The following is a 13,188-nucleotide window of genomic DNA, read 5'->3' as shown; positions in this document are numbered from 1 at the left end:
GATATTAGAACTAGCATGTAAACGTTTCAGAGTGATAAGGATGATTTGAATATCTATCGTGATTGAGGATCTAATTTCACCTTATTCGGTGTGTAGATCAAAATGGTGAGAACAAGAAGTGGAGTTGGAAATGCTGTTGAAAACATGAATCAACCACCAGTGATTGAACAAATACCTGTCGTAGCAGTAGCACCTGAGCCAATAACCATGGTTAGTGTGCAAATGATGATTCAAACGATGTTGGATCATCAGATGGATGAAAGTAGACGGTTGCTTCAACAGAATCGTGAAGAACTGTCAATTCGTGTGGAAGAGCCTGAATTAAATGAAGGGCACTCGGAAGGTGGAAACTTCAGTGGGTCTGTTGGTCAAGCCAACCCACCGATAGTTAGGCAAAACAACCATGATGGAAGGAATGATGGAATGGGATGCAAGTACAATGACTTTCTAACTTGCAAACCATCGACCTTCAATGGAAAGGAGGATCCAATTGGAGTTATGGATTGGATCTCCGAAATGGAGTTAGCCTTCATGACTTGTGGCTGCAGAGGCAAGTTGCAGACTATCTATGCAGTGCGACAATTCCGAGGTGGAGCCGTTCGTTGGTGGAACACTCTAGGGAAGACCTTAAGCCCTAATGAGCCACTGCAATTGTCATGGGCAGAGTTCTTGGTGCAGTTCAAGCGCAAGTTCTGCTCGGCTCAAAATCTGTTGGAACTAGAGAACAAGTTTCTGACATTGACGAAAGGCAGCATGTCAGTTGATGAATACACCAATAACTTCACCGATAAGATGGAGTTTGCTTTGCGCATCGTTCCAGATGAGCTGACAAAGGTGGACCGGTATGCGAAGGGACTCCCATAGGAGTACGATGTGCCAGTACGTCAGGCACATACTCTAGAGGCAGCTATCTAGGCTGCCAAGTCTGTTGAGAACATGATTAAGGGGAGAACCACCGACAAGGTTGAGGTTGGTGAAAAGAGAAAGTTTGAGGGAACATCTGGTTCCAGTAAGAAAGGCAAATTTTCAAAATCTGATTCGAAAAAGTTTGGTGGAGGAAAAGGAGGCGAAGCGAAGTGGTGTGATAAGTGTAAGAAAAAACACTTTGGGAAATGTAGCAAGGATGTAACCTGCTACAAGTGCGGAAAAATTGGGCATTTTGCCAATGAGTGTCCGAACAACAAAAGGATGTGTTTTGGTTGTAATGAAGAGGGGCATATTTTGAAAGACTGTCCGAAGAAGAAGGGGGCAGCAAAGCCCAACATTCCACCAAAGCCGAAGGCGAGAGCCTTCCAGATGACACTTGAGGCTGCGAAAGATGAAGCTGATGTCGCTTCAGGTACCTTTCTCGTAAACGAATTACCTGCTCAAATTTTGTTTGATTCTGGAGCCAACTACTCCTTTATTTCGCATGAGTTTGGTAGAAAACTAGTTTTGCCTGTTAATAGACTAGATAATGCTTTATTAGTCGAAGTTGCTAGTGGCAAGTTTGTACCTGTTAGCCATCGTATGAAAAACATCTTAATCGACCTTAATGGGAATAAGTTTCACGAGGAATTATTGCCTATCGAACTTAATGGTTTCGACATCGTGTTGGGAATGGATTGGCTTAGCGCCAATGATGCCGAAATATTGTGTAAGAAGAAGATAGTTAAAGTAAACCCGCCTGGGAAAGATTCATTTATGGTGTACGGGGACAAACGGTGAGTAAATTCTGGAATCATTTCTCTAATGAAAGCCAGAAAGTGTTTGACCAAGGGATGTACATCATATTTAGCATTCATGATCGATGCTAAGAAGGAAAAGAAGGTGATGCAGAGTATTCCAGTGGTGTGTGATTATCCGGAAGTATTTCCCGAAGATCTTCCTGGATTACCACCTGATAGACAAGTGGAGTTCAGAATAGACTTGTTACCAGGAACCACGCCAATAGCAAAAGCACCTTACCGATTAGCACCGACGGAGATGAAGGAGCTGATGATGCAACTTCAGGAGTTATTGGACAAAGGTTTCATTAGACCTAGTTCATCGCCCTGGGGAGCTCCGGTGTTATTTGTGAAGAAGAAAGATGGAAGTATGAGAATGTGCATCGATTACAGAGAACAAGGCAACAATAAAGAATAGATATCCATTGCCGAGGATTGATGACCTATTTGATCAATTGCAAGGTTCGAGCTATTTCTCGAAGATCGATCTAAGGTCAGGATATCATCAGCTAAAAGTAAGAGAGCAAGATATTGAGAAGACTGCATTCAGAACTAGATATGGACACTATGAGTTCTTGGTTATGTCGTTTGGACTAACCAATGCTCCAGCAGCGTTCATGGATTTGATGAATAGGGTTTGTAATCCGTTCCTTGATAAATCTGTGATAGTGTTCATAGACGACATTCTGATTTACTCGAAAAGCCAAGAGGAGCATGGCAGACACTTGCGAGAAGTGTTAGAAGTCTTGAAGAAGGAGAAGTTGTATGCAAAGTTCTCTAAGTGTGATTTTTGGATTCGTGAAGTCCAATTCTTGAGTCACATGGTCAACCAAGAAGGGATCATGGTTGATCCAGCGAAGATCAAAGCTGTAATGAAGTGGGAACAACCGAAAAGTCCCACGGAGATTCGAAGCTTTTTAGGATTAGCCGGATATTACCGAAGGTTTATCCAAGGCTTTTCTTCGATTGCTACTCCATTAACAGCTTTGACCCACAAAGGAGCTACTTATGCTTGGAGTAATAAGCATAAAGAAGCATTCGAGAAGCTAAAGAAGAAGCTATGCGAGGCACCGATACTTTCTTTACCCGATGGAGTTGAAGACTTCGTTGTTTATAGCGATGCGTCTGGTGTGGGATTGGGTTGTGTTTTGACCCAAAGAGAAAAGGTGATAGCATATGCATCTCGACAGCTGAAAGAGCATGAAAAGAATTACCCTACTCATGATTTGGAGTTGGCAGCGGTAGTTTTCGCTCTGAAAATATGGAGGCATTACCTCTATGGCACGAAGTGCAAACTTTTCACTGATCATAAGAGTCTCCAATATCTCTTTAATCAGAAAGAATTGAATATGAGGCAACGACGCTGGCTAGAGTTACTCAAGGACTACGACTGTGAGATATTTTACCATCCCGGTAAAGCTAATGTTGTTGCTGATGCTCTCAGTCGGAAAGTCAATCTTGAAAGGAAAAGGCCAAGAGCGTTGAGAATTGAAGTTGTCTCGACCATTGTGGAAAGTATAAAGAAAGCTCAAAGCGAAGCTTCTGAAAAGAATGACCGAAAGGAGGAACGTTTGGGCAAAACGTTGGTGTTCGGTGTAAACAGTCATGGACTGAAGGTGTTCCAAGATCGGATTTGGATACCTAAGACAGGAGGAGTCAGAGATCTTCTGATGGAAGAAGCTCACAAGACCATGTACTCGATTCATCCCGGTAGCACTAAAATGTATAGGGACCTGAAACCCTACTACTGGTGGCCGACGATGAAGCTTGATGTTGCAAAGTATGTGGCCGAGTGTGTGACTTGTGCGAGAGTCAAGACACAACATCAGAAACCATACGGGAGTTTAGAACCTTTACCTGTGCCTATGGGTAAATGGGAAGACATTGCGATGGATTTTGTCACTAAACTACCCAGAACAAAAAGTGGTCACGACATGATTTGGGTGGTCGTTGATCGATTCACTAAGAGTGCGCATTTCATAGCAGCCAAGGAGAAATGGTCTATGGAGAAGCTTGCGAATTCTTACGTGAAGGAAATTGTGAGGCTTCACGGTGTTCCATTAACGATTGTGTCGGATCGTGGTAGCCGTTTCACCTCGAGGTTTTGGAAAAGTCTACAAGAGGAATTGGGTACCAAGTTGTGTTTATGTACAGCTTACCATCCGCAGACTGATGGTCAGAGTGAAAGAACGATACAAACACTTGAAGATATCCTAAGAGCATGTACCTTGGAATTCCTAGGTAACTGGGACGAACATTTACCTTTGGTAGAATTTTCCTACAATAATAGTTTCCACTCGAGCATAAAGATGACACCTTATCAAGCTTTGTACGGACAGAAGTGTCGTACGCCGTCTTGTTGGCTTGAGGCTGGAGAAAAGCAGTTTGTGGGTCCCGAGATGGTCCATCAAACTGCTGAAAAGTTGAAAATAATTAGGGAAAGAATGTTAGCAGCTCAGGATCGTCAAAAGAGCTATGCTGACAAGAAGCGAAGACCGATGACTTTTGAAATTGGAGATTCGGTTTTGCTTAAAGTCTCGCCGTGGAAGGGACTTATAAGATTTGGTAAAGGGGGAAAGTTTAGTCCAAGGTTTATTGGACCGTTTAAAGTTCTTCAGAGAATTGGGAACCAAGCTTACAAGCTCGAATTACCCGAAGAACTGAATGGAATTCACAACACTTTTCATGTGTGTTATTTGAGGAAGTTCACGGGAGAAGTTCCCGATATAATTCCAATTTCTGAATTGAGAATTGATGAGAACAAAAGGTTGATTGAAGAACCAGAGGCAATTGTTGACCGAAAGACTAAGAAGTTGCGACGCAAAATGGTTGGGTTAGTGCTTGTCCGATGGAAACACACGAATGGGCCAAATCTCACCTGGGAGACGCAGAGTGACATGTTGAGTCGCTATCCGCATTTGTTTGTTGATGTGTGATTCCGGGGACGGAATCATTCTAAGGTGGAGAGAATTGTAACGCCAGTGTTTCCGGGCTTGCCATTTTTAGCGATGTAATAGTCTAGGTTAACCTTTGTAACCCGTTTTGAAATAATAGAAGTATATTATTTGAGTATTATGTGTTTTGTGCTTAATTGCTTAATTATGTGGTTTGATTAATTAAGAATAAAAATAAGCGTCAAAATTTAAGTGTAAAATAAACTTGATATCTTTGGATAATGTTGTAGTAGTTGAAACGAGGTTTCCGAATATATAAAGAACGCCCAAATCTGACTTCGTATGAGGAAGTTATGATTTATTGAAGTTTCGACTTAGCGGTATGCAGCCTGAAATACTCGATTTGAGATCGAGCGGTTTTTAGCCGAAGCAATCTAAACGAGGATCGAAGGTCTCGTTGTTGGTATCGAAGCGATGAAAAATTAGGCGAGAACGGACGTCAAACGAAGAAGTTATGAATTTATAACGAAGTTTTTCTGTCCCGGCCTATTAAAAATAAATAATAAAAATAAAGTTAAAATTAGCCGACGGAGTCTGAACGAAAGTTGTAGAGCGTAGTCTCACCTTCGCGTGGATATAAAGAACGTCGAAAACGGAGTTCGTATGAAGAAGTTATGAATTTCCGAAGTTTATTAAATAATTTGTATTTAAATTTAATTGGAAAATCCGGCATTATCCGAAGAGGAGTCATCGGACTCATCCGAAGTATGCCCCGCGTACACCGAGGAATGTCGACACTCGCACTCGAGCACTTCGGATACGTAAGCAGTGACAATTTCGGAGCAGTACGCCCCGTGTACTACAGTACGCCCCGCGTACTCCGAGACTCCAGCCTCCTATAAATAGGAAGCGAGGGCAGCCGACTCATTTGTTATTTTTCTCTCTTCTCTCTCCCGTTTTACCTCGATTTGCGTGCCAAAAATACCCCGAAGCCCCGGTAATATTCTCGAGTCCCGAAGCAAGTCCCGAGATCCCGAAGATCCCGAGAAGTGCGATTCCCGAGCCGAAGCTCTGCCCGCGAGGAGTCCGGTTTTTGTGACGATCTTCCAGATCTGTTGAGGATTACTACTTCTGCAAGTCGTAGTGTTGTCCGATCATCTTCTGATCAAGTGAGTGTATACTACCTTTCATAAACACGATAATAATACAATTATGGTTTGAGTGTATTAAGTATATTGTTGTTTATATGTGTGAATGTGTATTCACTTTCTTCTATCTCATAGATATGATTATTCTCTATGAAATACGTGTTATGTGTGTGTGTGCCTCATCTGTTTATGTGGAATATGTATTGATTAAAGCATGCTATACAGGTTTTTAAACTATGTATACAAATGTATATTTTTATCTACTAATATGTTGGGTAGAACATGGGTAGATAGTTGGTGTGTAATAAACAGATGAGAGGCCTCGTTGTTGTTTGATTTAGTCATCTAGCGGAGTTTAGATGACGACCACGAACTTTTCTAGATAGTCTTGTGGAAACATTAGCAGGTTCGTCACCTGTAGGTGTTAATGAACTCGGGTGTTCATTCGCTGTACTCCATCCCCCTCATGGTTGCCTTATTTGACTTATATTGTTGAGGAACCCCCGAAGCATGTGTTGTCGCCCCGATGAAATATTCTTAGACTAGGTCCCTTGTGTTAGTTATTTTAGGGACATAAAGTGAGAATAACGGGAATGGATAATTGGGTTATTGTTGGTTGGTGGAAATTAAATATAATTATTTATTGTGGGTTGAAAACCCTATATGCTCACCAGGCTCCCAAGCCTGACCCACTCAGTTTTATTTGTATTACAGGAAGTGGCGCGAGGGCATAAGATGGACGAACCATCAAGTTGTTTTGTTTACAAGTCTGTATATGTATATATATGTTGAATGACTTGTAATGTTATCGTTTATGCTTATTGGTCTGTATCGGAACATGACACCCCGAGTTTTGATTATATAATGAAAATACATTTCTTTTATGAAATGCTTTGGTAAACATTGTTTTATCATGTTTTGTTTTTGGGAACAAATTCCGCAACTCTTTCAAATCAAAAGGATTTACTCTGAAATTATTTTAAAAGCATAAATGAAAATCGGTCTTTTCTGGCCAAGATTCTGGCAAGGCCCTGGTCAGTTCCGGACTTCGGTCCGATGCAGTTTCCAGACTTCAGTCCGATGCAAAGGGCAAGGCCCTGGTTAGTTCCAAACTTCGGTCCGATGCAGTTTCCAGACTTCGCCCAATAGTTGCTTATTTGTTATTGTATGGTATGTGGTAGTTTGGGGGAGCTCACTAAGCTTTGTGCTTACAATTTTCATTTTTGGTTTTAGGTACTTCCGCAAGCAAAGGGAAGAGCTCGGGTTGATGGCATCGCGCACACCACGACTTCAGTTTTATCCTGGGAGTTTTATTTAGATTTTTGATATGATTGATACAGTTTTGTTTTGACACAGTTACTATGACTTTTGAGTTATTAATTCCATGGTTTTTATTATATATGACATTCGATGATGTGATTTTTAGTAATATTAAAACAAAAATTTTTGGGTCATATTTTGGGTTGTTTCACAACAAAGTTGGCATATTTATGCCATAAAGACCCCCAATGGCCCCATATTTGAAGTCATAACTTCGTATTACACTTCACAACCCGAAAATGGCTTAGAAAGCCCTAAATATACCAAGATCCAAGCCCTAAAGATGATTATTTACATGGAAGATCAAGATAGGAGCATTTTACCTTAAATGAGCTGTAAATGGAACACACTCTTTGGATCTCCAAGCTCCTATTTGAACTCCCAAGCTTCACAAACCACCAAAATGCACAAAATGACCTGAATTTTGGGTTTTACCCAAACAGCGTCTACTCGCCGAGTCGGTCTCCTGACTCGTCGAGTAGACTACCTAAACTTCCAGAGGATCACGACTCTACTCGACGAGTTAGGCCTCCAACTCATCGAGTCCCAGAGAAAAACATAACAAATACTTGGGTTAAAGACATACCAGGAATTAGGTGTTACAATAAAGTTGTAAAACGCGTGTCATAAAACTGCAGTCATGAGTATACACTGGTAATGTTGTTTTCATTATTCAATAATGGGAGTCAAATTTCGCGTGAATATGTTGAAGCACTTGTGAGACTTTCCTTTGATGTACCTATCTAGCGTACACTGTAAATCCTGTAGTTACAACCATAGTCTCCTAGAGGGAGAGCGAAGTAATTGTGTATAGATCTATACGGGGTTGACACCCCCACACCTGAGTTGTTCGCTACAACTAGACGGGGCCAGTCTAGGGTGACAAATATCTTACTGAAACCGACGCCCGAAGAACGTCATGACAGACATATCGGTCATATTAAGCATGGTTGTAACGACTCACATAGGGATTAACAATATTATTTTGGATTTACGAAATTATACACTTCACTGGTTTTATAAAATATAAAACTACGCATCATTTTGTACATTACTATCACCATCCCGGTCTTAGGGTTTTAAGACTACAATTTTACATAAAGCAAGAAAATATGAGATTTTCTGGGAACACACACTCTTTTCAATTACGAACAAAGGAAAGAAAAGAACACACATGCAATTATTCACAGTTTTGGAACGAGACTTACAAACCATTTTCACAAAAAATATCAGATTTTCTGGAGTTTTACAAATTATTACAATCAAAGATGTTACAAAGCTTTTATACAAATATGCTTATGAACTCACCAACTTTTTAGTTGACGCTTTTCAAAACGACTTGTATTCTCAGGGACTCAGTGAGCAGGTATCCGGGCTATGGATTTTGGATATTTACTACATTTTGGAACATCATATTTATCGTCACTTTTGTGTAAATTTGTGAACAAACACAATCTGTAAACAATGTATGTTGGTATCTTTAATGTATGATGTTGGTTGTTATGTTTTCAATTATATTCAAATGTGATGATACAATATAATGAAGTCATCTGCCCCTGGACGTTTCCGTCGTCCTGGTTCGGGGGTTTGATAGCTTGGAGGAGTGACTCTAGATCTAGAAACCCTTCATCAAGAGTTTCATCTTTGAGGTATAAAGTCGTCACCTTGACATATAGCTTACTATATCTCTTTTCTTGAAGTTTTAGCTTGAGTTTTAGGGCTTTGATCAAATGGTCCAAAGAGAAGAGGTTTACAGGGGTTAATGGGATAAATCTGACCCCTATATGACCTATTGAGGCTTAAAGTTGCAAATTTTAATGGCCTCCATGTCCAATTCATGCAATATGTCCATTGTGTAGCCAAAAATAGACATTTGTGGGTGTTTCTAGCATGCATGAACGTAAAGTTAGAAACTTTACGTGATTTGTCCACCTTGGGACATCAGATATGTATGTTGGTGGGTTATAGTAGGAGTTTAGGGGCTTAATGGATCAAGACCGCCTTTAAAGAAACTAATGTTTGAGTTTTAAGCTTAGTAGATGGTTCTTGAGGGTAAAGTTGGAAACTTTACCCTTCTAGACATCATAATGGAAAGGACCTGAGGTTTGGAGCTATTAGATTCGAGAGAAATGACTTAATGCATTAAGCATGGTTAACAGACTGATGACGTGAGGTTTAAAATATCATGTTTTAAAATGTTTTTTAATCATAATGATTTTTCGAAACTAATTTACAAAAATAAGTGATTTTCCAAAAGAAACACTAAAATAGTAATTGTATTAAAAATTTCTAAAAAAAAAATAAATATCCTCCTAATCATTATGACATGTGATATTATTAATTCTTTTTGATCAAATGAGAATATGAAAATAAATAGAAGGTCTCGGATACTTATTTTTAAACCAACTTGATTCACGAAGAAAATTTGAAAGGGAAAGTTTAAATGGGCTTATCTTTATGGGCCATAAAACCCTAACCCGTCATAAGACTGATAAGAGGTTAAAAACTACATCTTGACGAAACCCTAGTCTGGTGGTTCCCCTCTCTCATCCTGCAGATCGGTTCTCCGGAGATCCTTAGCCATGGTAATTTCTCCTTCGTTAATCATTTCTTTAGGTTACAAATTACGTATTTGATCTGCAGTCTGTAGCATATTGAGCTCGATGAACTCAAAACCTTATCCTAATCTGTATTAGCCTATTAAGAATCATTTTGAAGGGGAATCCAAATCACTTTGTAACTAGACTTTCACGCTTCGAACCATATTTCGTTTTTCCGATCCGACAATGTGATTGTAGAATTGAATTGCAGTTCTAAGTTCTAAGAAGATTCTTCGTGCTTCCTCTAGGTTATTTTAGATTCCCCTGAATGAATTCTGAAACGCTATTTCACGAATCACTTGTTTATCTTCCTTTCCCATGAGAACTGTGATTATTTGAGATCTTTCTGAAACTGAACCTCCGACATTGTCCATGGAAATCAAAGTATTTGTAAATGAAGCTTTTTGTACATGATTGGTACGCATTGATTCAACATATTGTTATTGTTTGAAGGTGAATGTCCCCAAAACTAAGAAGACTTACTGCAAGTCAAAGGACTGCAGAAAGCACACATTGCATAAGGTGACGCAATACAAGAAGGGAAAAGACAGTTTGGCTGCTCAAGGAAAGCGTCGTTATGACAGGAAGCAGTCTGGTTATGGTGGACAAACCAAGCCTGTCTTTCACAAGAAGGTGAACATTTTTTATAATTTTTATTTTTTTTGTTGAGTGTTATCTGGTTTTAAAAAAAAACCATTTGAGAAAATAACAACACAAGTGTGTATTCTCTTCTAAATTGTTCTTTCTATATTAAGGTAAAAAAACATGACTCAATTTTTTCCTCCCAATATATAAGTTATGAAATTTGTTTTTGGAATGTAAGGGTAAAATGGTCATTTAGCATTTGTAAATGTATGTAGCTTAATGGATTAAGTTGTGTTATTAGGCAAAAACCACTAAGAAGATTGTGTTGAGGTTGCAATGCCAAGGGTGTAAGCATGTGTCCCAACACCCAATCAAGGTTAGTAATTTTATACTAATTATTATTTCTAAGTAATTTTTTTAATTTTGTTATTAATAAATAATAAATGAAAGCATGATTTTATGCAGAGATGCAAGCATTTTGAAATTGGTGGAGACAAGAAGGGCAAGGGAACTTCTCTTTTCTAAGCATTTTATTATTATTATTATTATGTGTTGTTATTTTGATAAAATGATTAGACCTTTAGATATGCTACAACTCCTTTATGTTTTTATGCAAGTATGTGTTTTGTTATTTTCTATTATCTACTTTAGTTATTTTTGAATATTTCAATTTTTTTTCCAATATAAAAAAGACCAAGAAAATGAAAGTAGGATGATATACCAAAAAATAAATGAAAGTGTGTTGGCAATTTTTGCATTTAGAAAAGAATTGAAAGTACAATGTTTTAATAGAATGAAATGAACAAATCTTAATTTAGAATTGAATTATTTTTGCTATATTAGCATTTTCATTTAATAATAGTTTTAAATGCAATAATACATGACAAATTATTTCGATTGATTTGTTAATTATAGCATATACTACTTTCATTTCTTCCTATTGAAGAAGTATTCATTCTACTTTAAGAGATCTACCAAACTCTAACAATATTATCCAAATACAATTAGAAAGAGTTTTCAACGTATTATATGGCAAAAATAAACAATGCCTAAAAGAGTAAGAAATCACACAAAAATATAAAATCTTGTGGTAGGAATTTATAAAAATTTAAGTTGTCAAACTTTTTTTTGGTTTCTATTACCATTATTATAAGAAAAAGCACCAAAATAGTATATAACTAGAAGGATTCCACATAATGAAGAAATGTCGATAAAAATAACAATCAATCAGGCATTTTGTCCATGAAAGATAAGCTTATTAGCCAAAAAATCTTACAAACATAAACACACAACACAAATTCAAAAGATCCCAAATATCAGATGATGATGATGATGATGATGATGATGATGATGATGATATTCAGATATCACAGAGGCCCTGGAAATACCCCATTCTCCCTCTGTTCATTCCATCTGTCAACCTGCAATAAAATAAGGGAGAATTTCATAAAATAAAAACCTACTTTCACAACTACAGAAAATAGTTAAGTTGCCAAAAAAAGATCTAGTGGCATTTTGGTAATTAATGAGTTAAATCAAAATTACAAAGGAAAGAATTAATTAATTGCTCACCCATTCACCAGGGCAAAGAGAACGATAGAATTTAGCAAACTTGTCACATTCTGAAGCATCATCACCCTTTGCTGCAACACATCTGCACTCAAATCATAAATTACCATTATACCTTTTCAATTTTTCTTATTTATTATAGCAATGTAACTTCATATTTGTTCTTATAAATGTTAACCAAAGCATATATATATGCATATACCTGTGAAACTCTACATAGCGTGTGAAACAGTGTCTGCTTTGGTTTGTTGTTGGGAAACGATAGTCACCAGGTGCTGTCTTCAATTCAATCTGTTAACGATTCATTATATTCTTCATCTTCTTCAACAAACACATCAAATATCACAAAATATATATATATATATATATATATATATATATATATATATATATATATATATATATATATATATACTTGAAAGTTGTGACATATAAGGCTTCAATCGGATCAAACTCCATAATCAAACAAAATCCTTCATGGTTCTCCATAATGATAACAAGATAACATCAAAAGAGGACAGAATTTCATCAAAGGTCGATAATTTAACCTAATTCCACTTCTCATATTGTTCGAAACTATACCTAAATTCGGGATTTCATATAGCAACAAAAGAAGTATCAAAATCGGATGAAAACGTATAACAAATATAAAATTGAAAACCTAATCGTACTTAGAGCGGAACATAATCGAATCGTGAATCTATAGATCCAAAACACGAATAGGAATGCAGATTACGAAGGACGAGTTCATCGTACACAGATCAATCAAGTAGAAAACGTAAACATTAAATCAATATGAAATAAAGGTGAAAAACAATCATTGTTCAATACCTCGGCCATGGATGATTGATTAGAAAATAGTAGCGAAGAAGATGAAAGCTCTGTTTCCAGCGCACACAAAAAGGGGAAAGTTTGTGTCTTTGACAAAACACAGAAAATGTTACATTCTCATCCCTTGTAGTTTGTGTAGTAAATTAACACCAAACACCAAAGTTATAATTATGTTCACAAACTAGTGGGATGATGACCAGCCTATACTTTCGACATAATTTTTGTAACAATCTGTTACATAGGGTCTATTTCTGTAATTTATTTGAAATACGGGGACTATGTAGCTAAATTCGCTAGTGTGTAGGGATTATTTTTATAATTTTGTGATACATGTGTGTAAATTTGTTGTTATTTAGAGATTATTTCTATAAATTGCATGTTAGGTAGAGATAATTTCTGTAATTTATGAAACATAAAAACTATTTTTGTAATTTTCATACATGAAAGTTTTTTTTTTACCATTTGTTAAATTCTTAATAGTTTTGACACATATAATTTTATAAGTTCTTAATAGTTTTGACACATATAATTTTAT

The 13,188-nt window shown here is 37.4% G+C and overlaps 2 protein-coding genes across 2 annotated transcripts; one reads left to right on the top strand and one right to left on the bottom strand.

Annotated features, from left to right (window-relative positions):
* Positions 1 to 9,518: 9,518 nt before the first annotated feature.
* LOC145063243 (large ribosomal subunit protein eL42-like) lies at positions 9,519 to 10,884 on the top strand. Its single transcript, XM_079010830.1, has 4 exons — positions 9,519 to 9,653; positions 10,122 to 10,301; positions 10,555 to 10,629; positions 10,719 to 10,884. Exons 1-4 carry the CDS (start codon positions 9,651 to 9,653, stop codon positions 10,776 to 10,778), a joined length of 318 nt encoding a protein of 105 aa, XP_078866956.1. The 5' UTR covers positions 9,519 to 9,650; the 3' UTR covers positions 10,779 to 10,884.
* A 537-nt stretch (positions 10,885 to 11,421) lies between these two features.
* On the bottom strand, positions 11,422 to 12,780 carry LOC145063475 (cytochrome c oxidase subunit 6b-3-like). The gene is made up of 4 exons (XM_079011072.1): positions 12,654 to 12,780; positions 12,025 to 12,113; positions 11,826 to 11,907; positions 11,422 to 11,674 (listed from the first exon to the last, which is right to left on the bottom strand). The coding sequence occupies exons 1-4, from the start codon at positions 12,660 to 12,662 to the stop codon at positions 11,621 to 11,623; spliced, it is 234 nt and encodes a 77-aa protein (XP_078867198.1). The 5' UTR covers positions 12,663 to 12,780; the 3' UTR covers positions 11,422 to 11,620.
* Positions 12,781 to 13,188: the final 408 nt, after the last annotated feature.

Source organism: Lactuca serriola, chromosome 7 (genome assembly GCF_051521515.1).
Source record: "Lactuca serriola cultivar US96UC23 chromosome 7, Lser_US96UC23_V15, whole genome shotgun sequence".
Taxonomy (NCBI): Eukaryota; Viridiplantae; Streptophyta; class Magnoliopsida; order Asterales; family Asteraceae; genus Lactuca; species Lactuca serriola.
The sequence above is the reverse complement of the archived record's forward strand: the minus strand, read 5'-3'. Positions and strand labels throughout refer to the sequence as shown.